The 27,724-nt window shown below is 46.9% G+C and overlaps 1 protein-coding gene across 1 annotated transcript in view; it reads right to left on the reverse strand.

Moving 5' to 3' along the window:
- Positions 1-27,724, reverse strand: part of GYS2 (glycogen synthase 2) — a 51,699-nt gene that overhangs the window by 12,787 nt on the left and 11,188 nt on the right. The window contains exons 5-9 of the mRNA XM_081879853.1: positions 27,475-27,660; positions 7,961-8,105; positions 4,455-4,572; positions 939-1,059; positions 34-140 (exon numbers count right to left, since the gene is read on the reverse strand). Coding sequence (XP_081735979.1) covers positions 34-140; positions 939-1,059; positions 4,455-4,572; positions 7,961-8,105; positions 27,475-27,660 — 677 coding nt within the window. The remainder of the gene's footprint in view (positions 1-33; positions 141-938; positions 1,060-4,454; positions 4,573-7,960; positions 8,106-27,474; positions 27,661-27,724) is intronic.

Raw genomic sequence — 27,724 nt, forward strand, 5'->3', positions numbered from 1 at the left:
TTGCCACGCCAAAAGAGAAAGAAAGAGGTTTACCAAAGCTGCTTCCGGACTGCCTGGCCTTTCAGGGTTTCCACGTTGAAATTGTTGGTATTTGCTGGCATTATGAAGAACACCACGACGGTGACATCGCTCCTGTGCACCTGAATGAAGAAAAGATGCCCATTTCAACAGGGAGAGATTTTTTGCAATGCCCTCCCCTTATTGCTCATCTTGTTTGACCTTTAAAGACCTAAATGGTTTGGAACCACGTTATCCGAAAGACCACTGACACCAGGGTTGGGAAACCTTTTTTCAGACCAAGGGCCACATTCTGTTCTGGTCAGCTTCCTAGGGGCCACATGATACTGTTTGCTGTTGCAAGGGGCCAAAGTGGGCGGAGCAAAGAATATTCATCCAGGCAAGGAAGAAGCATTATCAGAGTTCAAAGACACATTCCAGCCAGGCAAAAACACTCATGGAGGATGTAAAGCAGAGCCGGTGAGGGGTGTGGCCTAGGAATAGGAGGTGTGGCCTAAGGATAGTCCCAATGCAAAAATCGGATGCCGTTCCATTGCACTATTAGTCTTCCCCTAGCCCATACATATCAGATTTGACTATGTGTGCGCTGCATCTGAGACAGCCAAGTGGCAAAGACCATTGCACTATATCCATTGCACTATACATATGTGAGTCTGTATTATACCCTTGTTGAGCTTTGTGTAGAGGCAGGGCCCATAAAGTACATGCATGAAATCTCAGTGGCAGTCCCCAGCATCTCTAACAGTATTTAGTCCTTCTCACATGCAATGTATTTGCACTCTTCCATTGCCTCTCGACACAGACAGATGCCAACTCGATTCATTGTGCTCTGTCTCTGGGACCCGGAGGACAGCTGCCAGTCAGAGCAGGCGAGGGAAACAGACTAAGGCAGCCTCATATGAATTTGCATTCTTTCTTACCCTCAAGAGGAAGTTCAATCTTGATAAGGCCTCTAAAAACATGTCGGCTCCTTTGTTTGAAAACTCGTATCTCCCAGCAATGAAGAAAAACAAAGTCCTTTCAAGGTTGAAATCAAGATGTCTGAAAGCAAGGGCAAACAAACGTAAAATGGGTCAAGTGGTCGATCAGAGAGGGCTCATGGTAAACTGTGCTGCCGACTGAAGGTCATTGACACAGCAACAGCACTGCAGGTTTCCTGTTCTACCTCTCATCTGCGTGAATCTTGACTAGCCAACACACACAGCGATGGCACCAGTGTTGTGGAACGCCCTCCTGGCTGAAATATGAATGCCACCATCTGCACTGGCAGTCTTGAAGACACACCTGTTTGGGCAAGCAGTCCCCTGAACTTGATTTTTTTTTTAATTGTTTGTTTAATTATTAATTGTAATGCTTTTAAATGCCCCTACTTTATTGTGTATCATAAATATGGGTGCTTTTAGCATTTGGATGGAACTGTTTATTTAAAACTGTGCACTGCTTAGAAGCCATTAAAGCATGAAACTAGTCTGTTAATCAGATAGTAATAGCCATTGTTAACAATAAGAACATAAAGCCCAGATGAGTAAACTGGGATCCTCCGGTGGTTGTTAGATTACAGCTACTGTCTTTACTGAAAGATTATCTCATGCCATATATACACAATCCGTCACAGCATTCTGTTGCTGTTATTTATCATTATATATTCTGTAGCACTTAATGTAGCAAAATCTAAGCCTGATGAAACTGTAAGTTTTCTGCATCTGTTTATAAATCTGGGCAAAGCGGGTTCCTCCTGGATTGCCAGTGACCCCAGTGCAGGCTGGTAAATCCTCTATCCCAGTAACTAAAGCTGCATATTGTTTCTCTGCTCTTTGGAATAATGAGAGCAACAGATGATTCTCAGTTTTTCCATCTTAAATTCTGTTTTCTACATTTCCACAGCAGTTTACAATTTTTTTAAAAAATTCTTAGCATTTTAGTGAAAATTTCTCTTAAGAAACTCATTGGCAAAACTTTGCAAGCAATTTTTCCTAGTATGCTATTTTCACTAATCTATGCATTTTAAGGCACACTTTGCCCTCATGAATCCTTTTTGTACACTTGGCTGGACAACAGCACTGTAAAATTTGGAGAAGTGTGAACTTTGGATGATGGCTGTGTTTCAGTTTCTATAGAGGAAAATGATACAATGGGAAAAACCAGAGATCTGTTCAAGAAAATTGGAGATCTGAAAGGAACATTTCATACAAAGATTACCCTAATAAAGGACAAAAGTGGTAAGGACCTAACAGAAGCAGAAGACATCAAGAAGAGGTGGCAAGAATACACAGAGGAACTATACCAGAAAGAAATGGATGTCTCGTATACCCCAGGTAGTGTGGTTGCTGACCTTGAGCCAGACATACTGGAGAATGAAGTCAAATGGGCCTTAAAAAGCACTGCTAATAACAAGGCCAGTTGAAGTGATGATATTCCAGCTGAACTATTTAAAATTTTAAAAGATGATGCTGTTAAGGTGCTACACTCAATATGTCAGCAAGTTTGGAAAACTCAGCAGTGGCCAGAGGATTGGAGAAGATCAGTCTACATCCCAATCCCAAAGAAGGGAAGTGCCAAAGAATGCTCCAACTACCGCACAATTGCACTCATTTCACACGCTAGCAAGGTTATGCTTAAAATTCTACAAGGCAGGCTTAAGCAGTATGTGGACCGAGAACTCCCAGAAGTGCAAGCTGGATTTCGAAGGGGCAGAGGAACCAGAGACCAAATTGCAAACATGCGCTGGATTATGGAGAAAGCTAGAGAGTTCCAGAAAACATCTACTTCTGCTTCATTGACTACGCAAAAGCCTTTGACTGTGTCGACCACAGCAAACTATGGCAAGTTCTTAAAGAAATGGGAGTGCCTGATTACCTCATCTGTCTCCTGCGAAATCTCTATGTGGGACAAGAAGCTACAGTTAGAACTGGATATGGAACAACTGATTGGTTCAACATTGGAAAAGGAGTACGACAAGGCTGTATATTGTCTCCCTGCTTATTTAACTTATATACAGAATTCATCATGCGAAAGGCTGGTCTGGATGAATCCCAAATTGGAATTAAGATTGCCGGAGGAAATATCAACGAACTCAGATATGCAGATGACACAACCTTGATGGCAGAAAGTGAGGAGGAATTAAAGAACCTTTTAATGAAGGTGAAAGAGGAGAGCGCAGAATATGGTCTGAAACTTAACATAAAAACCCCCGAAAATCATGGCCACTGGTCCCATCACCTCCTGCCAAATAGAAGGGGAAGAAATGGAGGCAGTGAGAGATTTTACTTTCTTGAGCTCCATTATGATTGCAGATGGTGACAGCAGTCACGAAATTAAAAGACACCTGCTTTTTGGGTGAAGAGCAATGACGAACCTAGAGAGCATCTTAAAAAGCAGAGACATCACCTTGCCGACAAAGGTCCATATAGTTAAAGCTATGGTTTTCTCAGTAGTGATGTATGGAAGTGAGAGCTGGACCATAAAGAAGGCTGATCGCCAAAGAATTGACGCTTTTGAATTATGGTGCTGGAGGAGACTCTTGAGTGTCCCATGGACTGCAAGAAGATCAAACCTATCCATTCTGAAGGAAATCAGCCCTGAGTGCTCACTGGAAGGACAGATCCTGAAGCTGAGGCTCCAATACTTTGGCCATCTCATAAGAAGAGAAGACTCCCTGGAAAAGACCCTGATGTTGGAAAAGATGGAGGGCACAAGGAGAAGGGGACGACAGAGGACGAGATGGTTGGATAGTGTTCTCGAAGCTATGAACGTGAGTTTGACCAAGCTGCAGGAGGCAGTGGAAGACAGGAGTGCCTGGCATGCTCTAGTCCATGGGGTCATGAAGAGTCAGATACGACTAAACAACTAAACAACAATTGCGTTGGACAGTGTGAATTAGGTGCATTTGCCTTTAAATGTTAACTGGATTGAATCCCTTCCCCCCAAACATTAGGCCTAATGAAGTTCACCCCTTGGCCCACCTCACATGCCACCCTCACCCTTCCTCAGATCCCAGCATCTTTGAAGTCAAACATTGGCAATCATGCCAGCAGGGGTGCCAGTACCCTCCCTATATTTTTGGGTTAGGTGCTGGGACCCCCAATGACCCAAATGTACGGAGCCAAGTGAAACATGCCTCCAGCGGCCAGCTCCTTCTCCTCCCTGCCATGGAGGGGAAGGAAGGTTGAAGCAGCCTCCCGCCAGTGGCAACACCAAGAGGAAGTGAGGGAGGAGTCACTGCCGTTGAGCTGTTTGGCCCCCAGCTCCCCCTCGACATCCTGATGTCACACAAGTGATGTCAGCTCCCCCAATCACTCCTCCAATTTGGCACCTTTGTCTGCCAGCAAGGCTATTTCCCAGTCCCACAGATAAACTGTGAATGGGGTTTTGGGTGTCTGGGGCAAGGTCTACCCTAACATTTTGGAATAACCCAATTGTCCATTTTTTGAACATACCCGTAGAAATGGCCTCGAACAAACTCTTGGATCCTAGCTTTACAGGTGGCGTGCAGATTCTGGAACTCGTGCATAGCGGAGAATTTCTTAATGTTCAGCCCGTTCGGAGTGACGACATCTGGCAAAAGAAAAGGGAAAGCCGCAGCAGCTGAGTAGATCTGAAAGACATGGAAGGAACAGGGTCTCTCTCCTTTTTCGACAGGTGTCAGGAATTGGACACAAGGGGGAGAGATGGAGGAGGAATGATGGAGGTCACCCCCTTCTCCTGACGCTGCAGGAGAAGAAAGAGGAAGGCAAAACAACAACAACAAACCTATGTGAAACATACTCCATAAACACACAAGACGTAACCGGCTGTACTTTTGAATAAATAAGGTATAATATTCATTGTATCAAATTACGGATTTCAACGGAAGTCTCATAAAGTTCACCGAAAAAAGCAGAAGACCCAGTGGATCAGTTCATTCTCTAGTCAGTTCATGCATGAGGTCCAGACATGTATGAGTATCTATTCCACCTGTCTGTTCACAGAGTCCAATAATCCACATGAAGGGTTATTACAGTTCCACAGAATCCTTTCACAGAGTCTGACAAGGATTTCCAGAATATTAGCCTTGTTTCACCACTACTGTGCTATAAGATCCACTAACCTGTAATATTACATATGAGCCTGTTCTACTGATGAAGCCTAGGATCCGCTGGGTCTTCTGCTTTTTTTCGTTGAATTTTATGAAACTTCTGTTGAAATCTATAATTTGATACAATGAATATTATACCTTATTTATTCAAAAGTACAGCCAGTTACATCTTGTGTGTTTATGGAGAAGAGGAAGGCAGCATTGATTGCGTGGACAGGCGGAGTCCCCAGATCCCGAGTGGTCCCCCCGTCATGTGGAATAACGACTCTAGACAACGTGCTATGGGATTAAATTGGCCACAACTTTATTAAATTTCAAATGTGGGTAGACCTTGGCTCAGGCATTGGGCGTTCTCCCTCCCTAGTCCCCAGCCGGGGACCTAGGGAGCATCAGGGTTATCCAGTGTGTGTGTGGGGGATGGGCCGGCTCTGGAGAACATATGTTCAAGCAGAGATAGCCGCCCCCGATACGCCGCCGCAGGGGAGAGCAATGACGACCTTTCGGCGTACGGCCAAAGCCTCCCTTCAAAAACCCCTTTAACGGGGAACCCTGGTATCGCCGCCGCAAAGAGGAAGATGGACTAAAGGATTCCGCCCAAGGCCTGATACCGCCAAAGTTGTGACGTTTTGCTACGGGAAAGGCGAAACCTGCCAATGCAGGGAAATTCCTTTCCGGCCCTTTAACAGCGACCTTATCGTAGCAGCGCCCGCATACCTGTGGAGACAGGTTAACCTGCAAAACCTATGGGGAAAAAAAAAAAAAAGTTAACCTGCAAAAGAAGACATTAACTGAGGGTGGGTAGGGTGGGAGAAGCTCTGGAGCCAAGTGAGGATTAACAATTAAGATCCACCCTCTATTGTGTGGGCAGGTAATCCCTCCCCTTACCTGGCCTGGTTTCCCTGGCAACACTTCCCCCAGGTGGGATTGGACAACTCGCTGGGGTAGGCGGGGACCTCCAGGTATCCCACCTGGGGGAAGGCAAAGCCTATGCTGATGGGGCCACTCCAGATCCAGGGCTGCACGCGTCCACGCAAAAGGCGCCCCCCCGTTTTAAGTGGGGAGCGGTCATTTATGTTGCTTTTATAATTAAGTGTTTTAAAGTGTTTTAAATTTGTTGTTAGCCACTTTGAGCCCGGTTTTTGAACCGGGAAGGGCAGGGTATAAATAAATTCTTCTTCTTCTTCTTCTTCTTCTTCTTCTTCTTCTTCTTCTTCTTCTTCTTCTTCTTCTTCTTCTTAACGGACCTCCAGAATGAATTAAGTTCATAACAGGATGTACCCCTGTATCTCTATGTACGGGTCTCCCAACTCTGCAAATCACAAGCTGTTTTGATCGTAGTGCCCTTGTGTAGACTTCAGGCTTAATGATCTACTGCGGCAGGGATCATCAACCCCTTCTTTGACCAACAGCCAAATTTCGCAACTTTGCAGTCCGGCAACTCTGACACAGGGGTCCTCTGTAGGTCTGCAAGATTGAGTCAGCCTCACCTGTAGTTAGCTTAATCTAGGAGTGCAGAAGCACTTGGGGCGAGGGAGCAGATGAGGAGGGTGGCGTGGTGCAAACTGGCGCTACTCCTGCAGTGTTTGCACTGCGGTGGTGTTGCGGCTCCCCCTCCTGCTAAGCAGCAGTGATGTGGGTGATGGAGGTCAGGTGATCAGCCCTCTCCCACCAACCACTGCTGCAGAGGTGGGCAACATCAGGCAAAAACCATCCCAGTTTACAGAATAACCTCATCTTGTTTAAGGTTAGAGGTGGCGCTATGGGCTTCTTGGGCTTACCGGTTGTAAGGTCGGTGGTTCAAATCCCTACAACGGGGTGGGCTCCCTTCACTCTGTCCCAGCTCCCGCCAACCTGCCAATTCAAAGTGTTGGTGCTCACCATTAAAGTCCTAAACGGTCTTGGTCCAGTATATGTGAAGGAGCGTCTCCACCCCCATTGTTCTGCCCGGACACTGAGGTCCAGTGCAAGGGTCTTCTGGCGGTTCCCTCACTGCGAGAAGCAAAGTTACGGGGAACCAGGCAGAGGGCCTTCTTGGTAGTGGCACCCGCCCTGTGGAATGCCCTCCCACCAGATGTCAAAGAGAACAACAACTACCAGACTTTTAGAAGACATCTGAAGGCAGCCTTGTTTAGGGAAGCTTTTAATGTTTAATAGGTTATTGTATTTTAATATTCTGTTGGAAGCAGCCCAGAGTGGGCAGGGTATAAATAAATTATTATTATTATTATTAGTGGTGGTGGTAGTATTGGTATTATTATTATTATTATTATTATTATTATTATTATTATTATTACCTAGCAGTTCGAAAGCACGTCAGTGCAAGTAGATAAATGGGTACCTCTGCAACAGGAAGGTAAACGGCATTTCCGTGTGCCCTGGTTTCCGTCACAGTGCCCCATTACACCAGAAGCGGTTTAGTCATGCTGGCCACATGACCCGGAAAGCTTTCTGTGGACAAATGCCGGCTCCCTCGGCCTGAAAGGTGAGATGAGAGCTGCACCCCATATTCGATTTCGACTGGACTTAACCTTCCAGGGTCTTTTACCTTTTACCTTTTTACCTCTCCGTCTTCACGAAATACCACCATATACCTGGGCTTAACCATTTGCAAAGAGTTCATTCAACCAGTGCTTTAAACAGAGAACATTGTCAGTTTCCCACTAAGTAGGAAGGTGGTCCATCAAGGCAAACAGGGCATTGCCCCCCCCAATCTCAGTTGGCAACTCCTGAAGTTGTTACTGCCTGCCAACTTCCTTGCCCTTCTAAGACTCAGCGGGGAAGAGGATGTGGCAAAACTAGAGCCTTTCTCAATTTGCCGACTCTTGGCAAGCATTCGGCACCAGTTCCCCTCCAACATCTTGACCTTACCAGCTGTTCTCTTCAGCATGTGCTCTGCTTCTATGGCCGTTATCTGAGAGACTGTGGTGAAGACGTGGGCACAATGCACCGAGGCCCGTTCCATACAGTACCGGTGATATATCTGCCTCTCGCCTGCTTCTTTATCTATATCAAACTGTTGGACAGCAAAAAGGAGAACAAGAATTACTTGCGTGTCGAGGTCCCCAAGCCACCCCCCAATAATTCACACATCAATTTTGTTTTGGGTTTTTGGCACGATTTTGGCCACAACTTTATTTAAATACACACAAGTAAGTGGTTGCTTAGGCATTGGTTCCAACTATCTGTCCTTGCCCAGGGACAGAACTGACTTCCGGATTCCAGCGGAAGCCAGTGAGGGAAACAAATTTGGGGAGAAAATGAAGCTGGGCCTCAGCCCCTCACTTCTCACCCTCATGCTTCTGGTGGCTTGCACGGCCCAAGTCCGATGCCAGGGACAAGGACGAAAAGAATGGCAAGCCCCTGGATTCCTTTAACGGAATTCCCTTTCCACACCACCATTGGAGGGGTAGGCACTTACCCCTCCACCAACCAATTTGAACCAAAGCCTAACCTCCAACCTTACAAGTTGTGACGATTTGCTACGCAGGAGGCAAAAACCAAATGGCACCAGTCAATCAGCCAAATGGACAAAATTCCTACCAGGCCCCTGCCTCAAAGCAGATGACCACATGACAGGCATAGCAAGGTCAAGCGAACAACCCCCCCAATACAATGAGGGTGGACGGGTGATCTGGTGCAAGCAGCCAAGAGGACGCCCAAAGTTGGGCTTTCGATATTTAAAACCCTCCTTCAAAATTGGCAACAAGCAATTCTCCCCAGCGACCCAATTAACCAATTCACTTCCTGGGTCACTCCACAAATCCGCCCAGCAACACTGGGGTGGCTTGTATCCCCCACCGCAACACGTGCTCTTTGCTAGGGAGAACACGTTTTGTCAGATGGTGGGCGTACCTCCACAAATGGCCTAAGTGTACAGGCAAGTTATTCAGCCAGAGTAGTGGGGTGTTGTTGTTTTTTGGGGGGTCACATTTAAAGGGAAATCTCTGAACCAGAAGTGGAGCCTCTAGCTGAGATGGTATGCCTGACCTCCAATATGTGAGCTTTCTGGATGAATTCTAATTCACCAAGTCACCCAACATCTAAAGGGCATCTTAGAAATGAGGTCAACAAATGCTTGGGCAAGTCTATCGCATTGACACAGAAAGTTCAAAGGGGAAAGGAAGGCGACAGGGCATGGAGATTAGACGTGGTGGAACCCCAACAGAGATGTCGGAGCACTCGATTAAGAGTTCAAATGGTCATCACCCGTTTTCCACCCGCAAAAGCCAAATCTCCACAATGTTAACCAATTCTTAACTCTAGTAAGGTGTCAATGATTACAGTTGAATTGCAATCCTCTTAGTCTTAAGTGATCTTTTATGGCTGGGAAACCATGGGTGGTTCCCTCAAAGTCAAGGTCAGGGAGACGTTCCAGACCACAATTCTCCTATCCAGGACATTAATAGCCAGCTTGAAGATTAAGACTGGAGAAGATCTTCAGTTTCTCCAGTGCCATAGGACATCTGATGCAAAATCTGTGTAAGCTTCCCCCACCCCCCAGGGAAGCAATTTTTAATTACAGACAGTTGATTAAATCAGGGATGGTGGGGTAATAAGGATAATGCTTTTTTTGAAACTCCTGTTTTTATAACGTGCTTCACTTACTACATTTTGGGAGAAAGTATTGGTTTGTATAAAGATGACTGTGTGGAAATAGTTAAAATTTTCAAAATATTCTTTTGAATTACGTACCTACTATATGGAATCTTACAACTGGACAACGTAAATGGGATTTTTTTGTGCCCCTGCTATGGCCAAAAGACTGATATTGATGCACTGGAAAGATAAACCTATGGCCCCCTTTAGTCAATGGATTGCAGATATGGCAACACGAATGGATTGCTTGTAGACCTAGACACTGTATGGACAAGTATAGTGATATTTGGAATGCATTTATTAAAAGTAATAGGTAGGTTATAAATAACCATATATGTATTTGGGTGACAATAAAATTTATATACCTATATACTAGACAAGCATATGTGGAACTGTAGTTCTTGGCATATACAGTGATATAATATGCCTTTTAGGGATGCGGGTGGTGCTGTGGGTTAAACCACAGAGCCTAGGACTTGCCGATCAGAAGTTTGGTGGTTTGAATCCCCACGACGGGGTGAGTTCCCGTTGCTCAGTCCCTGCTCCTGCCAACCTAGTACTTCAAAAGCACGTCAAAGTGCAAGTAGATAAATAGGCACCGTTGCGGCGGGAAGGTAAACGGTGTTTCCGTGCGCTGCTCTGGTTCGCCAGAAGCGGCTTAGTTATGCTGGATGAGATGAGTGCCGCAACCCCAGAGTCAGTCACGACTGGACCTAATGGTCAGGGGTCCCTTTACCTTTAATATACCTTTTCCCCTTTCTCCCCCCCTTTCTGCTTCTATTTTATTTTGTTCAGTTGAAATATTCTCATTTTTAAAAAATCATCTTAATAATAAAAAATCAGGGTGGGGGACCTTTTTCAGACTCCCGCATTGCAACATGGGCAACCATCTAGAGGCAACATGAGGGGGGGGGAGGGGTAGAAACAGCAATGGATAGGAGTTTTACCATTGTGGTGTTAAATCTCTCTCTCTCTCTCTCTCTCTCTCTCTCTCTCTCTCTCTGTCTCTCTCTCCACCAGGCAAGCAAAGAACATTATCACAATTCCAGGACACATACATTCCAGCTTGGCCAAATTACTCAAGGCGGGGGGGGGGGGGTCGGTGAGGGGGCATGGCTTGCAGAGAGGGTATGTGGCTTGGGGAGCACCCCAAGGCCACACAGAAAGGCTCACGTTTTGTTAGGGATGGATCAGTATTTTATCAGAAAATGCACATTTCATCTTCTAGCCTTATCTCTGTATACAGTGGTGCCTTGGGTTAAGAACTTAATTCATTCTGGAGGTCCGTTCTTAACCTGAAACTGTTCTTAACCTGAAGCACCACTTTAGCTAACGGGGCCTCCTGCTGCTGCCGCGCCGCTGGAGCACGATTTCTGTTCTCATCCTGAAGCAAAGTTCTTAACCTGAAGCACTATTTCTGGGTTACCGGAGTGTGTAACCTGAAGCATATGTAACCTGAAGCGTATGTAACCCGAGGTACCGCTGCAAACAGTTCTAAACACGTTCCATCCTAAAATATGTGTCCCAATGCACTTTGCTTTGCCTTCTGAGCCCACAATGGCGCCACAAAATCCATAGTAGTGCGAAGGCGGCAGGTTCTGATCTGCCCGTTAGCGCTGGAGGTGCAGACCAGGTCAGTTCATGCTGGAATTAACAGAAATTGAATTTATCAATCACCCCTAATCCTGGGGGCCAGTTGCTTCTTCTGAGCAGACTTAGGCATCAAGGCGCACCATTATAATCCTATTTATCCGTAGAAGACAGGTCTCCATTTATAGACCAGACAATTCCTCCTCCTCCCATTATTTGCCTCCCCTATGAATTCCAGCGATGACCCTTTGCCAAGGCCATACATGATGTCTAGCCTTTGACCTCGCTCTGCAAGGTTGTGAGGGAAATCTCATTGTTTCCCTCTTGGCAGCCTAGTCCGAGATCCTTGGGTTCTAATAGCCTTATGGTGAGTTGAAGGACAGGTTGATTGGAATTTATCTGATGAGACAGTACAACAGGGTAGACCGGGGGTCACCAACCTAAGTCCCATGGGCCAGAAATGGCCTGCAGAGGTCATTTGACCGGCCCACGAGCTGCCCCCAAACTGAGTTGTCCTCTCATACGCTGCGCTAAACCAGCGCAGTGCAGCATGGGGACTTGCTTCCGCGGTGCCGGAAATCGCGGTGGCGCATGCTCACGCGCTCGTGTCTGTTGGAAAAATGCCCCCGGGAAGGGTGCCACCTTCCCCAGACACCGGTGGTCACTCTCCGGTGGTCACTCTCTGACTGGAATCCTCCCTCAGTCCAGAGAGACCAGTAATAAATGCCCCCTCCCTCCTGAGAGGAGCACGTTCAGCTTCTGGCATTCTATGACAGAAGAAAAAGACAGTCCGTAGTCTAACACACTACTTTATTAAGACTGTACACGGAGCTATTATAAGCATGTCTGCTCTCCTGAGCAGCTACGGCTCGACTCCCAACTTCTACCTCAGAAGTTAAAGTACTTCTCCAGTTACACTGAGAACTGAGTGCTGAGAACTGAGTGAGAATTCCTGTCTCGTGCTCAGAGACATCACATGATGTCAACAATGTGCTGCTTCCTCGCAGCTGGTGGGAACTAAAATCCCAACATCCTCCCCCGTTTAAGGTAACACTAGCTGCGTAAACAAGTGCAGCATCAAGAGAGAAAAACAAACAGTTGTTACACACGTAACAAACCCCTGTTGTCCCAGCTCCATCTTTGGAACTACCTGCAACTGGATCCACCAGTTCAAACCCCTGGTTACCTGTCTTCCAAGGAACTAGAGCTTCTGCTCTACCTTGGTTAGAGAGAACTGTGTTGTGCCCTGCAACCTCCAGGAGTGGCTTTGTCTCTGTCGTGGACAAACCTTGAACCTGGTTTGAGTTGTTAACTACAGCTATACACGCAACAGTTAGCAAACTCCTCTTGGGTGGTATTCCCTTTGTGACTCTCTCAGATCTGCGAATGAGGTGCAGATCCTCTTTGCTGGCTAGTTCTGCCTTGGGACTTTTAGAAGAACCACATCCAACAGTAAATAGTGGCTCCACAGGACCGATCCGGCCCAGGCAAGATAAACCTGGCAGACCCCTGGGTTAGACTTTTCTGATGACTCACTCCATCGCTTGATTTCAGCCTGTGACTATACTGAGTGCTCCTGTCCTTCATGCTCTTGGGAGTTGTTGTTGTTCTATCACCTAACATCAGGCAGTGTCTAGGCAACTTACAATGAATTTAAACATCATTGTATTACTACTGCAGCTGCTACATAATACAGTGATACCTCGGGTTACAAACGCTTTAGGTTACACACTCTGCTAACCCAGAAATAGTACAGTGGTGCCCCACAAGACGAACACCTCGCAAGACGGAAAACCCGCTAGACGAAAGGGTTTTCCGTTTTGGAGGCGCTTTGCAAAACGAATTTCCCTATGGGTTTGCTTCGCAAGACAAAAATGTCTTGTGAGTTCCTGCGGGGTTTTTTGCCTCCCCCCCCCTTTTCCTAAGCCCTAAGCCGCTTATCAGCTGATCCGCTAAAAGCCGCTAAACCGCTAATAGCGCTAATCCGCTAAGCTGTCAATGGGCTTGCTTCGCAAGACGAAAAAACCGCTATACGAAGAGCCTCACGGAACGGATTAATTTCGTCTTGCGAGGCACCACTGTACCTCCGGTTAACAACTTTGCTTCAGGATGAGAACAGAAATCACGCAGCGGCAGCAGGTGGCCCCATTAGCTAAAGTGGTACCTCAAGTTAAGAATGGTTTCAGGTTAAGAACGGACCTCCAGAACGAATTAAGTTCTTAACCCGAGGTACCACTGTACCCTGCCCTTTGGAACTCCCTAGCTATTGAAATCAAGCAGGCGCCTTCCCTTCGGCACCTGCTAAAAACATTCGTGTTTAGACAAGCCTAACCAGATGCTTAGAAAGTTAAGGTGATTTTAATCTGTTCTAGTATTTTTTTTGTATGTTTTAAAATATGGTTATGATTTCTCTCTCTCCATTTTATTGTTCTATCTTTCTGTAAACCTCGTTGAGGTGTTGTTGTTTTACAATCAAGGGGTGCATAAATTTTTTGAAATCAAACAATTCCCTGTCACAAAATGAGCCTACAACAATGGGAGTTTTGAACACTGCCTGCAGCAGTGTCCTGCCATATTGTGACAATTCTGTCACGCATTTTTATCTCTTGGTTGGCTGTGCGCTTTCCCTCTCTGGCTGCTAACTTTTAACACAGACTGCTTGAGCCGGCGCTGAAGGGCCAGTTGATCAGCTTTGACATGATCACTTTCCCCCCTGAAGTGAAGAACAGGAAAAGATCCTGTGTCTGAACCAAGGAGTTGTCAGTCTAGCTAGATGACTGGAGGCAAATTCTGCTGTGCCTAAACAACAGCTACCCTACATGTAAAAAATATGTCAGAGGCCCACTCTTTTGCAGCGAAGGCAAAGTGGTTCATTGGCTTATCAGCCACCATTCTCCTGGTTTCTCAAACCAAGTGAGGAATGTTTATATGAGGGAGGGAGGAACATCTGACTGTTAGTGAAAGAGGGTTTACAGAGTGGTTAAGTCTCCTTGCAGTGCTATCCTTTGGCCAGAAATGGAAGTACACAGCCTTAAACTCCCGGCTCAGATTGCAGGTTCAAGACCTGCCACAGGCTTGAGTCCGCCTGTCATAGGACTGCCATATGTCTGAAATTTCCTGGACATAGCCGGTATTCTGCCCCCGTAAACAGTGTCCATTGGGGGGGGGGGTTGAATTTAATTAAAACAGCTGAAAAACTCTTCTTTTTAAAAAGAGACTTTTTGGGGGTGGAGAAACCTCAACAATTTTGGGCAAAACTAAATAAATAATAAATAATAATAATAAATTTTATTTATATCCCGCCCTCCCCAGCCGAAGCCGGGCTCAGGGCGGCTAACAACACTAAAACAGTACAACATTATAAAACATTATAAAAATGGATTAAAATGAATTAAAATCAAAATTGATGGCAACCATAAACTAAAGTTTTGTAAAGATTGCCAGAGGAGGGAGTCAGGCTGCGCCCTGACCAAAGGCCAGGTGGAACAGCTCTGTCTTGCAGGCCCTGCGGAAAGATGTCAAGTCCTGCAGGGCCCTTGTCTCTTGTGAGAGAGCGTTCCACCAGGTTGGAGCCGCAGCCGAAAAAGCCCTGGCTCTAGTTGAGGCCAGCCTAACCTCTCTGTGGCTTGGGACCTTCAAGATGTTTTTATTTGAAGATCGTAAGTTCCTCTGTGGGGCATACCAGGAGAGGCGGTCCCGTAGGTACGAGGGCCCTAGGCCGTATAGGGCTTTGAAGGTTAAAACCAGCACCTTAAACCTGATCCTGTACTCCACCGGGAGCCAGTGCAGCTGGTATAGCACCGGATGAATGTGATCTCTAAGCGAAGACCCCGTAAGGAGTCTCGCTGCAGCATTTTGCACCCGCTGGAGTTTCTGGGTCAGTCTCAAGGGCAGCCCCACGTAGAGCGAGTTACAATAATCCAGTCTGGAGGTGACCGTCGCGTGGATCACAGTGGCTAGGTCGGGGCGTGAGAGGTAAGGAGCCAACTGCTTAGCTTGGCGGAGATGAAAGAATGCCGCCTTTGTTATAGCTGCAATCTGCGCCTCCATAGAGAGGGAGGTATCGAAGATTACACCCAAACTCTTAACGGACGGTGCTGGCACTAATTGCACCCCCGCAAGAGATGGGAGTTGCCCCCTCAGCCCCCCGTCGTCCCGTCCCAGCCAGAGGACCTCTGTCTTCGAAGGATTTAACTTCAGCCGGCTCCCACGTAACCATCCAGCCACAGCCTCCAAGCATCTGATCAGTGTGTCTGGGGCAGAGTCCGGGTGGCCGTCCATCAACAGATAGAGTTGGGTGTCATCAGCATACTGATGGCAGCCCAGCCCAAAACTCCGGACAAGCTGGGCGAGGGGGCGCATAAAGATGTTAAAAAGCATTGGGGAGAGTATTGCACCCTGGGGCACGCCACACACCAAGGAGTGGCGGGATGACAATTCCCCCCCAAGCGCCACCCTCTGTCCCCGACCGGAGAGAAACGAGCGCAGCCATTGAAGGACTGTGCCCTGGATCCCCACGTCGGCAAGGCGGTGGTCCAGGAGTTCGTGATCGACCATGTCGAAGGCTGCTGACAGGTCTAGAAGAATCAGCAGCCCCGACCCGCCTCGATCCAGCTGCCTGCGGAGGTCATCTGTTAGGGCGACCAGAGCCGTCTCAGTCCCATGACCAGCGCGGAAGCCGGACTGGAATGGATCCAGAGCCGATGTTTCATCCAGAAACCTACCAAGCTGTTCAGCAACCGCTCTCTCAATCACCTTACCCAGGAATGGAAGATTCGAAACCGGGCGGTAATTGGATAGATCTAAGGGATCTAATGATGTTTTCTTTAAGAGCGGGCGCACCACTGCCTCCTTCAGTTCCCCTGGGAATGTCCCGGTGCCAAGGGACAGATTGATGATATCCCCCAGGGGGGCCCGCACCTCGTCTGGACACGCTCTAATCAGCCAGGACGGGCACGGGTCGAGAGGACATGTGGTGGGCTTTCCAGCTCGGAGGAGTCTGTCCACATCGGCTGGGGATATCCGGTCAAAGTGGTCCAATACTGGACCCGAGGACAGTCGAGGGGCCTCCAGTTCCTTTATTGTATCCAAATTGGCAGGGAGGTCATGGCGGAGCAACAAGACCTTCTCCGCAAAAAAGCTCGCAAATGCCTCACAGCTGTGTGTCAAATTGTTATTTAAATTTGGCTGTCCTTCGAGGGACGTTAAAGACCGAATTATACTAAATAATTGCGCCGGGCGAGAGCTAGCGGATGCAATGGAGGCCGAGAAGTAAGACTTCTTAGCGGCCTTCACTGCCATCTCATAGGTTTTCATAAAAACCCTATAAGATGTTCTTGAGGCTCCGTCACGGGCACCCCGCCATACTCGCTCTAGCCGTCTGAGGTCCCGCTTCATTTTCCGGAGCTCCTCGGTAAACCAGGGAGCCCGGTTTCTGCGGGGTCGCAGAGGGCGCTTAGGTGCGATCTCATTGATGGCTGCCAGGAGCTGGGTATTCCAGGCCTCAACAAGCTCAGTCAATGAGTCGCCAGGGGGAGAAAGGTCCCGCAAGGCTTGACGGAATCTATCAGGGTCCATCAGCCTTTGCGGGCGAGCCCAAATTGGCTCGCCACCCAAGCAGGGTGGGGGTGGAACGTCAATCCTGGCTTTCAGGGCATAGTGATCAGACCATGGCACCTTCATCGAAGGAAACATGATCACATCTATACCGATGCCAAAGATCAGATCCAGCGTGTGGCCTGCTTGATGTGTGGGGCCCGAAACAAACTGGGAGAGCCCTAGTGTCGCCATGGAAGACACCAGGTCCAGAGCCTGCGAGGAGGGAGTGGCATCAGCATGGATGTTGAAGTCCCCCAATACCAATAGGTTAGGGAACTCCAAGGCCCAGCCGGCCACCGCCTCCAGCAGGCCTGACAGGGTGGCTGCTGGTGCGCTGGGTGGCCGGTACACCAGCCAGACAGCCAAGCTCACCTCGGAGCCCCACACTAGGCCAACACATTCAATGCCGGGGATCAATGGCGATGGTAGAGCCCTGAAAGGACAATCTTCCCGGATTAATAACGCCACCCCTCCCCCCCGGCCCACAGTCCGCGACTGGTGGAGGACGGAGAAACCCGGGGGCGCCATCTCTCGTAAGGTAACAGTTACCCCTTCGCGCACCCAGGTCTCCGTCACACAAGCCAGGTCGACCCCCTGCGAGGTAAAGAAATCTCGCAGGGTGGCGGTTTTGTTGCCTATAGACCTGGCATTGCACAACACCAGTGACGGAGGTGAGTAATCCTTGCTCACCCTACCCTCGTCTCTCGGGATGGGGCGCAGATTGGAAGGGGTACGAGCATATCCGTATCTCGATCCCCTTCGCCTATGACATCTGCCCCCACCGCCATACCTCCCTTGCCCCTCCACAGTAGGAATCCCAAGCCTCAGGCTCACCTCCATTTACAGAATATAAAAGCAAACAAACAAAAACAATTATACGAAAATAAAGCCGATCCCCACCCCACTCCACAACCACCCCACCCCAACCCAAAATAGACCAAAACAAAATAAAAATACATGGATAAAAATCACCGCTTATGGTGGTACAACAAAGCAAAGCAAAGCTCAACAACTTTGTGTTTTGTGTCTGGATTTTCACTTTTTGAAATATGGATAAAAATACATGGATAAAAATCACCGCTTATGGTGGTACAACAAAGCAAAATAAAGCTCAACAACTTTGTGTTTTGTGTCTGGATTTTCACTTTTTGAAATATGGCAACCCTATCCCGTCAATAATATGATATTTCAATAATAATATTTCAGGGGTCAGGAAACTACAGCCTGCGAGCCGGATACAGCATGAGGGGGTCGTTAAACTGGCTGCCGGCCCTTGCCGCCTGCTCGGTCAGTCCCTGCACGGAGCTAAACTGCAGCACTGTGCCAGTTGCTCCGTGTGGGGACTGACTTCCAGGACGCAGCCACAGCTTCCTATAGGCTGCAGAAAGCTCCAATAGGAAGCCATAGATGCCTCCTCCCCCCCCACCATGCCTCCGAAAGCCAGCGGGGAAAGAATGGTGTGCGTCAGTGTGATCCAGCACACCAGCGGAAAAGTTTGCCAACCCCGAGGGCCTTCTGGCGGTTCCCTCGCTGCGAGAAGCCAAGTTACAGGGAGCCAGGCAGAGGGCCTTCTCGGTAGTGGCACCCGCCCTGTGGAATGCCCTCCCATCAGATGTCAAAGAGAAAACCAACTACAGTGGTACCTCGGGTTACATACGCTTCAGGTTACAGACTCCGCTAACCCAGAAATAGTACCTCGGGTTAAAAACTTTGCTTCAGGATGAGAGCCGAAATCGTGCAGCAGTGGCACGGCAGCAGCAGGAGGCCCCATTAGCTAAAGTGGTGCTTCGGGTTAAGAACAGTTTCAGGTTAAGAACGGACCTCCAGAACGAATTAAGTACTTAACCCAAGGTACCACTGTACCAGACTTTTAGAAGACACCTGAAGGCATCCCTGTTTAGGGAAGCTTTTAATGTTTAATAGACTGTTGTATTTTAATATTTTGTCAGAAGCCACCCAGAGTGGCTGGGGAAACCCAGCCAGATGGGCGGGGTATAAATAATAAAAAATAATAAATAATTTATTATTATTATTATTATTATTATTATTATTATTATTATTATTATTTCATTCTCTGAGCAATAGCAGCCAGCAAAATGCTCTGGGAAGCTGATAAGCAGGACATTGTTCCCCTCTTTGTTTATTTCAGGCCTCTGTTACGCAGTACAGTGGTACCTCTGGTTACAAACGCTTCTGGTTACGAACGCTTCAGGTTACAAGCTCTGCTAACCCTGAAGTAGCTGCTCCTGGTTGTGAACTTTGCCCCAGGATGAGAACGAAAATTGCGCGCTGGAAGTGTGCACACATTGGGAGGTCCCATTAGCGAAAGCGCACCTCAGGATAAGAACAGTTTCAGCTTAAGAACGGACCTCCGGAATGAATTAAGCTCGTAACCAGAGGTACCACTGTACTGGCTAACAGCAACGCAGGTGGGCAGACATTGTCTAATCATTCACTGATCACTTTCCACATTCCTCTTACAAGCTCCTCCTTAGTCGGTTGTCATTTGGAAGAGCCACGAATCTTCACTCTTGGTCGCAGGGGGCAGGGCAGTGACAAAGAAATGGAGCAATCCAACATATGCCACTAAATAGCTCTCTCAACCTCTAATGGGCTTTAGGTCTTTAACAGCTCTGAACTGCTGACCTAGAAGTGAAAGGCTTATGATCCAATTACTAGACCCCCTGAGCTGCCCTGCGGAATAATTCTAAGGAGGCTTTTAAAAGCCCTCACTTTAGAAAAATAAAAAATGAATGCAGCACCCTCAGCCTGCCTAGAGAGTTGCTCCCAACACTGATATATATATATATATATATTTGCTTTCGTAGATTTTCACGGGTACAGGAATGCAGGTTTTGGTGTCCTCGGGTGTCTTCCCGTGTAAAAGTTGGGGTGTCTAGGCGACGTTTCGACAAGATGACGAGTGAGACCTCGTCGAAACGTCGCCTAGACACCCCAACTTTTACACGGGAAGACACCCGAGGACACCAAAACCTGCATATATATATATATATATATATATATATGCAGGTTTTGGTGTCCTCGGGTGTCTTCCCGTGTAAAAGTTGGGGTGTCTAGGCGACGTTTCGACGAGGTCTCACTCGTCATCTTCAGGCTGGTGCTTTCGGCTTCTTGTTACTGGAACAGAGCAGGATCTCAGTGTTTGAGTTCCTATAAATACTGTAGAGGGGGTGTGGTGTATAGCCTCCAATGTTCTGGGCAGAGAGGGAGTTCCCAGGCTAGTGTGCCTTTTCTTCTTTTGTTCCTTAATTACTTGAGAGATATCTTGAGTGATTTCTTGAGTGATATCCTGAGTACCACTTAGGTGGGTCATTAGGTGTGGATTAGTTGTTAAAGTCTTTGTGTCTTGACCTCTTGAACTTTGTGAAGAGTTTTCCTGAGAAGATGGCTGTACTGTACTTAGTTGTGCTCTGGCTTGGCTTCGTGTATAGGGGCGAGCTGTGGTTTTGTGGCTTGTGTCAGCCAGATCTGTGTAGGGATTGCAGGGGGGTGCAGCATCCGAGGTGCTGCACCCCCCTGCAATCCCTACACAGATCTGGCTGACACAAGCCACAAAACCACAGCTCGCCCCTATACACGAAGCCAAGCCAGAGCACAACTAAGTACAGTACAGCCATCTTCTCAGGAAAACTCTTCACAAAGTTCAAGAGGTCAAGACACAAAGACTTTAACAACTAATCCACACCTAATGACCCACCTAAGTGGTACTCAGGATATCACTCAAGAAATCACTCAAGATATCTCTCAAGTAATTAAGGAACAAAAGAAGAAAAGGCACACTAGCCTGGGAACTTCCTCTCTGCCCAGAACATTGGAGGCTATACACCACACCCCCTCTACAGTATTTATAGGAACTCAAACACTGAGATCCTGCTCTGTTCCAGTAACAAGAAGCCGAAAGCACCAGCCTGAAGATGACGAGTGAGACCTCGTCGAAACGTCGCCTAGACACCCCAACTTTTACACGGGAAGACACCCGAGGACACCAAAACCTGCATTCCTGTACCCGTGAAAATCTACGAAAGCAAATATATATATATATATATATATATATATATATATATATATATATATATAGCAGAGAAAGGTCTTTGTCAAGTTCAACCAGAGGGGCTGTCTGAATTCAGCCACATTGTCACCCTCGAAATGAAGAAGAAGAAGAAGAAGAGTTTGGATTTGATATCCCGCCTTTCACTCCCTTTAAGGAGTCTCAAAGCGGCTCACATTCTCCTTTCCCTTCCTCCCCCACAACAAACACTCTGTGAGGTGAGTGAGTCCGAAAGACTTCAGAGAAGTGTGACTGGCCCAAGGCAGTGGCGTAGCGTGGGGGGTGCAGGGGGGGCCGGCCGCACCGGGCGCAACATCTGGGGGTTAGGGTTAGGGGGCGCAAATCCACGGGTTAGGGGGCGCAAATTACTTGCCTTGCCCCAGGTGCTGACAACCCACGCTACGCCACTGGCCCAAGGTCACCCAGCAGCTGCATGTGGAGGAGTGGGGAATCAAACCCGGTTCACCAGATTATGAGTCTACCGCTCTTAACCACTACACCCCACTAATTGACTAGAAATATTATCTTGTGGAAATAAACTAAATAATAAAAATCAAAAAGCTTAAGGAAAAAAATTAGGAAAACCTAAAATTGAACAAAGCCTTAACGGGATGCCAGCTACAAACCTCGTTTCACTGAACTATTCAGTTTCCTCAGAAGGAAATAGAAAAATCATAAACTTTAAATGACCAAAATTCAAAAAAAGGGGTAGAACCAAAATTCTGAAGTATTATAATCCTAGCTCGACCTAGGTAAAGCAAAACACAGTAATAAAGGATTGAGGACTCAAAAGTACAGTTTCTAATAATGAATTTACAAAAAAGTTTTGAAAACCTAAATGGCAAGTTTTAAACAAAGCCCAGCTTGAAGAAAGCAAAGCACAGTAATAAAGGGTTGAGGACTCAACTGTGAATATCACGGTATTTCATTTGTTTTGTGCAATTTCTCAGTTCCGTGACTGTCTTTTTTCTATTGACATTGTCACCCCCAGCTGCAACCTGAAGTGGGGAAGTCCAGGAGAAGCTCCTGCACATGAGTCTATCTAGCCCCTTCTAGACCTTTCCCACCAAGTACATTGAAATGTGTGCAGGAGAGGGAATTACCACTTTGTGTGTTGACTCCTTTCCCTTGATGCTGAGTGCCACACTGGCCCTGCCTGCCTGTCACCTGCGTATGTCAAGTCCAAATGTCTGAAAAGGGATGTTTGCCACAGGTCTAGGAGTGCGCCTGCTCCATATGGTCACAGGATCCTCAACCGCACAGAAGGCTCCAGTTGTTTAGACAGTGTCCTTCAACCTTGGGCTCCCAGATGTTGCTGGGCTACAAATCCCATCATCCTCTGCCATCTTAGCCAAGAGTCATGGGTGATGGGAGTTGTAGTCCTGCAACATCTGGGGAATCAAAGTGGAAGAACGCTGGCTTTAGGACACCTGTGCACCAGCAGCTATGTGTGGGTAGGTGCCCCTTGTTCAGACTTTATATGATACAATACGATAATCTTTATTGTCATTGTCCCATACACAACACTGAAATTGAAAAAATCTACATCAGATATTCAAAAGCCAACAAGCCTGCTATGCCAACTATCCCAGCCTGGTTAGTCCCTAAAAACTCTGATACCCCATAACTGAATTCAGTGGTACCTCAGGTTACATACACTTCAGCTTACAGACTCCGCTAACCCAGAAATAGTGCTTCAGGTTAAGAACTTTGCTTCAGGATGAGAACAGAAATCGTGCTCCGGCGGTGTGGTGGCAGCGGGAGGCCCCATTAGCTAAAGTGGTGCTTCAGGTTAAGAACAGTTTCAGGTTAAGAACAGACCTCCAGAACGAATTAAGTACTTAACCCAAGGTACCACTGTACAATATACTCGCATAGAGACTACCTTACACTGCGTTTAAAACCAATAGAAACTGTTTAAAACCAATAGAAACTGTTTCTCAGGCAGCTAGTCCTAGTCTTTATAACCCTGTCCCTTCTTCCAGAAGGCAGAAGCTAAAAGAGATCATTTCCGGGGTGTGCACTATCCTGCACTATCTCTGCAGCTTTCTTATGGCACCTGGAAGCATAGATTTGATCCAAGGTGGGAAGAGTGCACCCAATTATTCTCTCCGCAGTCTTTACAACCTTGGACAGCATTGTTTTTCCCCTGACCGTGCAGCTCCCAAACCACACACACAGGCCATAAGTTAAAACACTCTCAACAGTACAATAGTAAAATGCCACCAACAGGTCCTTTGAGAGATTATTTTTCCGGAGGATTCTCAGAAAATATAACCTCTGCTGTGCTCTCTTCATCGGGTCTTTGCTGTTCTCTCCCCAGGTTAGGTCATCTCTCAACTCCATTCCCAGAAATCGAAACATGCTCCTCACCCAAAGGTCAGGTGTGTTTCCAGTGTGAATCCTCACATTCACTGAACATGTGGAGAAGGTTTGATAGAGTCTTCTGCCAATTGCGGTGGGAGTTCCAGGTCAAGATAAATTGAAGTACGTCTTCAAGCAACACATAGTTAAACTATGGAACTCTCCCACAAGAGGCAGTGATGGCCACAAACCTAGATGGCTTTGAAAGATGATTAGGCAAATTCGTGGAGAAGAGGGCTATCGAAGGCTATTAGCCATGGGGGCCTCTGTTTTTGTTATGTACTGAAGTTCTCACCCTGGGCCAGCAGGGGGATACTGTAGATAGTTTTCACTCAGGTCCACATATGCAAATAAGGGATTGAAAGTGACGTTCAGTGATTGGATAGTTACAGAATATGGTTACTGTTGCATTCTAGTGGAGCTCTATATAAGCAGGCTGGCTGAACCCTTCAGTTCTGTTCTGTTCTGGCCTGTGAATAAACAAGAGCTGTTTGAAGAATCGCTGTGTCGTCTGATATGTTCACCCACAACTTAACAGTTTTGCCTCCACAGCTGGAGGAGAGTGCTGCTGGGCTGTAGGGTTGCCGTATGTCTGGATTTCCCCAGACATTACCAGGATTTCAAAGGCAGAAGTCATATCGGGGGGGGGGGTCCCAGAAGGGGGCAGTTTAATAATAAATAATAATAATAAATTTTATTTATACCCCGCCCTCCGCAGCCAGAGCTGGGCTCAGGGCAGCTAACACCAATAAAATAAAATCACAGTAAAAACATAATAGGGGGGAAAGAGAGGGAGGGGGAAAAAACCAATTTAAAGTACAGGTTAAAATGCCATTTAAAATGCAGCCTCATTTTAAAATAGCTGATAAATCAAGACCATAAAGGGAGGGAAACATAAGGGTCAAACCGAGTCCAAACCAAAGGCCAGGCGGAACAGCTCTGTCTTGCAGGCCCTGCGGAAAGATGTCAAGTCCCGCAGGGCCCTAGTCTCTTGTGACAGAGTGTTCCACCACGTCGGGGCCAGTACTGAAAAGGCCCTGGCCCTATTTGGGACCAATCTAACCTCCCTGAGGCTCGGGACCTCCAAAGCATTGTTATTTGTGGACTTTAAGGTCCTCCGCGGGGCATACCAGTTTGTCCTGGATCTTAGGCAAGCAAACTGAAAAATTGCATATATATTTTTTGGCGCTTTCATAAAAGAAAGCTCAACAACTTTCGGGTTTTCCTAAAATAAAAAAAAAGCTCAACTGTTCTGGGGTCTTCCTAAAAAGAAGCTCAATAACTTTCAGGGTATCCTGGTTTTTACTTTTTGGAATATGGCAACCCTACTGGTGCTCGAATCCAGCTTCCCTTTGCGACATCTGGTTGATCACTATGTGAACAGGATGCTGGACTAGATGGGAAATTGGCCTGATCCAGTAGACTGTTCTTATGTGTGAGGCTTTCAGTGTGTTTGGCCTGTGACCCTCTCTCCCTCCCCACCACCAAAATACTCTGGCGATCGCTACCACCACCTTCCTAGCTTGCCTCTGTTGACCCCTTCTGAGAGCAGATGGGGAATGCATGCATTTGTTTAAGCAAATCAAACACCCTGCTTCCTAGTACGTCTTTAAAAAGACAAGTGGCGAGGCCCATAGCAACGCGTCTGCAGTTCAGAAGCGGGAAATCGAGAAGAAGCCTTTCGAGAAATGTCTGTTCCCCCCCAAAAAAGGTCAGAGCAAACTAACATGCCCTGGGGACCAGGAGTCTTTTAGTAATGGACAAATCACTCACTTGACCTTAATGGTCTTTTACCAAGAGGCAGCGGTAAGGAAATCTCCTACGAACCTGCCCATCTGCATTGTCTTTTTTAACACGAGTGTTTTGGAGATCAAGCCTTCTCCTTCCACCCTCCCACCCCCACCCTCTCCTTGAGCTTTTGGGCCTCGGTGACCTTTTCACAGCCAAAGACGCCCTCATTAAGACAGCTGATGTCTTACGAAATGTTAGCATTTGTCGGAAAGAGCTTTAGTGCGCTGTAAGTATCTGTGGAAGAGCTATGAGGAGGGGGGTGGGAATCAAACTGGCAACATTTCCTGTATTAATACCCTTTAAATGTCAGCCGTTCATGTAGACGCCATCCACGATCTGTAGAATCCCATTAGCCCCCCACAGTTAGAGGATCACTAACATGCAGTTTAATATTGGGAATATTTGGGCACCTTTGGAATTCTTGGAGGCTTTGCAGTTCTCCAGACTGAATATTCCAAAGCTGTGTGGCATCATATCACAGTCAGCGCAGGCTTCTCCAATCTGATTCTTTCCAGATGTTTGGGACTACAACTCCCATCAGCGCTGTGTTGGCTAGGGCTGATGGGAACTATAGTCCAAGACAGGAGTGCCAGCATGGCTCTGTGACTGCGGGTGCCCGGGCCTGTGGCTGCCATGCAGCGTGCATGGCCCGGTACTGAAATTTGTGGGTGCCCAGCCCTTCATGGGGAATTTTGTGGGCGCTCGGCACCCAGGGAGCTGGCATCTATGGCCCAAGACATCTGGAGGGCACAATGTTGGTGAAGGATGAGTTGGAAGGAAATGACCTGCATAAATAATTATAGCTTCCGGTGAATCAAAAACGCCTGTTCCTCTATGATGTAACACTCCTCTGACATCCTTCAAATCAAAACATACTGGATACGCAAAATTCTGCCATGTTTCTGCATTGTATGTCGTTGGGCCATACAATGAGGTGGCAGTGATTTTTCTAAAGTGCAGTAACTCATTGTGATCTACCCTGTAACCCTCACACCAAAGAGTAGCACTATATACATGCAATGTATAAGGACAAGCATAACTGCAATCCTACGTATAGTTTCCTGGAAGTAACTGAACTTAGTGGTGCTTTCTTTGACTGCATCGATGCAGCTGGTGAAACTTCAACAAGAGATCTTCAGCTAGCTGAAATGCAACCTTTGGTTTCTAATTATAAAGGCAAACAATCTTGCAAAGAAATGTTACCATTAAACTGCTAGTCTGAATCGGGAACCCCATCAAAGAAAAGGAAAGAAGGACCCAGACTCTCCTTGCTAATTTCCCTCATTCCCACACTTCCTCTGAACTAATCTGTTGCAAGAAAACCTGAATGACACCTCATTTTCACTACCCAGAGCAGGGGAGATCTGACAACCCCTCTGGCACCCCATAATCTCTCCTGCTTTGAAATAAGCCCTGGAATTGTCTTCCCCAGAGCTGTGCTACTGCCACGACAGCTCCTGATGCAGAGATGCAACTGATTTTTCTATCCCAACAGAGTTTTCTATCCAAGATAGACAAAGCACAAAATGACATCCTCTGCAATTTCATGTGCCGAAGGAAAAATGAATCTTACTGCAATACTTGTGACAGAGTAGCAGACTCCACCATCTGACATGGGAGAAAGCAAGCTTAGGAGGTGCAAGGCAGGCAGTTTGGCACACTGTCCTCCAAAACCTTTGTGCTACTCCTAAAAAAAAAAAACCTTCTACTGGATGGGCAACAGCTTCGCTTTGCATAATGGTAAAGCTGTCCCTCTTTAAAGTTGAAAGGAGACTTCCAGTTTGGTCTTCACAGAGAAAGTCAACCAGGGTTGGAGATATAAAAGAGTTTGTGGAACTATTAAAATATTTACTGATGCAGTACAAAAATAACAGAAATGTGCTTCTTCTTCTTTTTGCCTACCAGTTAAATTGTGGCATATGGGACAGTTACCTATCGTTGTTTTGCTATGATATATACAATTCTATGTTCAATATTGATAGGCAGTCAGCAGAAAAACTATCCAGCAACTTGAGAGAAATGGAAATGCAAAAATTGGAACTTTAACATACAAGTTGACAATCTAAAGAGTTTGGGGAAGGAAATTACAGAGACAGTAGATTCCATAGAGTGGTTCCTGGAACTGAGTCATAGCTTTGGAAAATATTCAATGTGAAGTGCTAATGCTAATTTGGTACAGGGACAGAAGATTTTATAATACGATTAATTAAGGTTTTGGGTGTTGCTTTTCCATAGTAATAATATAATGTAGCCTTGGCTTATGAGGGTGTTGTTCTAGCCCCCATGATCAGGTAACTTCCACCCTAAGATAGTTGGCGGAACCAACAGTGACTTGTGGTCAGAAGGGAATGCAAGACAATGTTATCTTCCTTACCTGGTCCAGGTGGTTGTAGAAATCTATACTCGCTGCACACAGGTACCTTCCCAGCAAGGTTGCATGAGTTGTGAAAATGGTTGCGACTGGGATCTTCCTGGATCTACAGAGGATCAGCCCAGGCCCTGCTTGCCATTCATGGAAGTGGGCAATGATGTTGGGCTTGTCTTCAAATTGATCGGAGAGCTGGAAAGAGATAGAAAGTAAAGTGGTATTTGAACCATATTTAAAGAGTGAAGGACATTCAAAA

This window comes from Podarcis erhardii (assembly GCF_964252035.2).
Source record: "Podarcis erhardii genome assembly, chromosome: 10".
NCBI classification, from domain to species: Eukaryota; Metazoa; Chordata; class Lepidosauria; order Squamata; family Lacertidae; genus Podarcis; species Podarcis erhardii.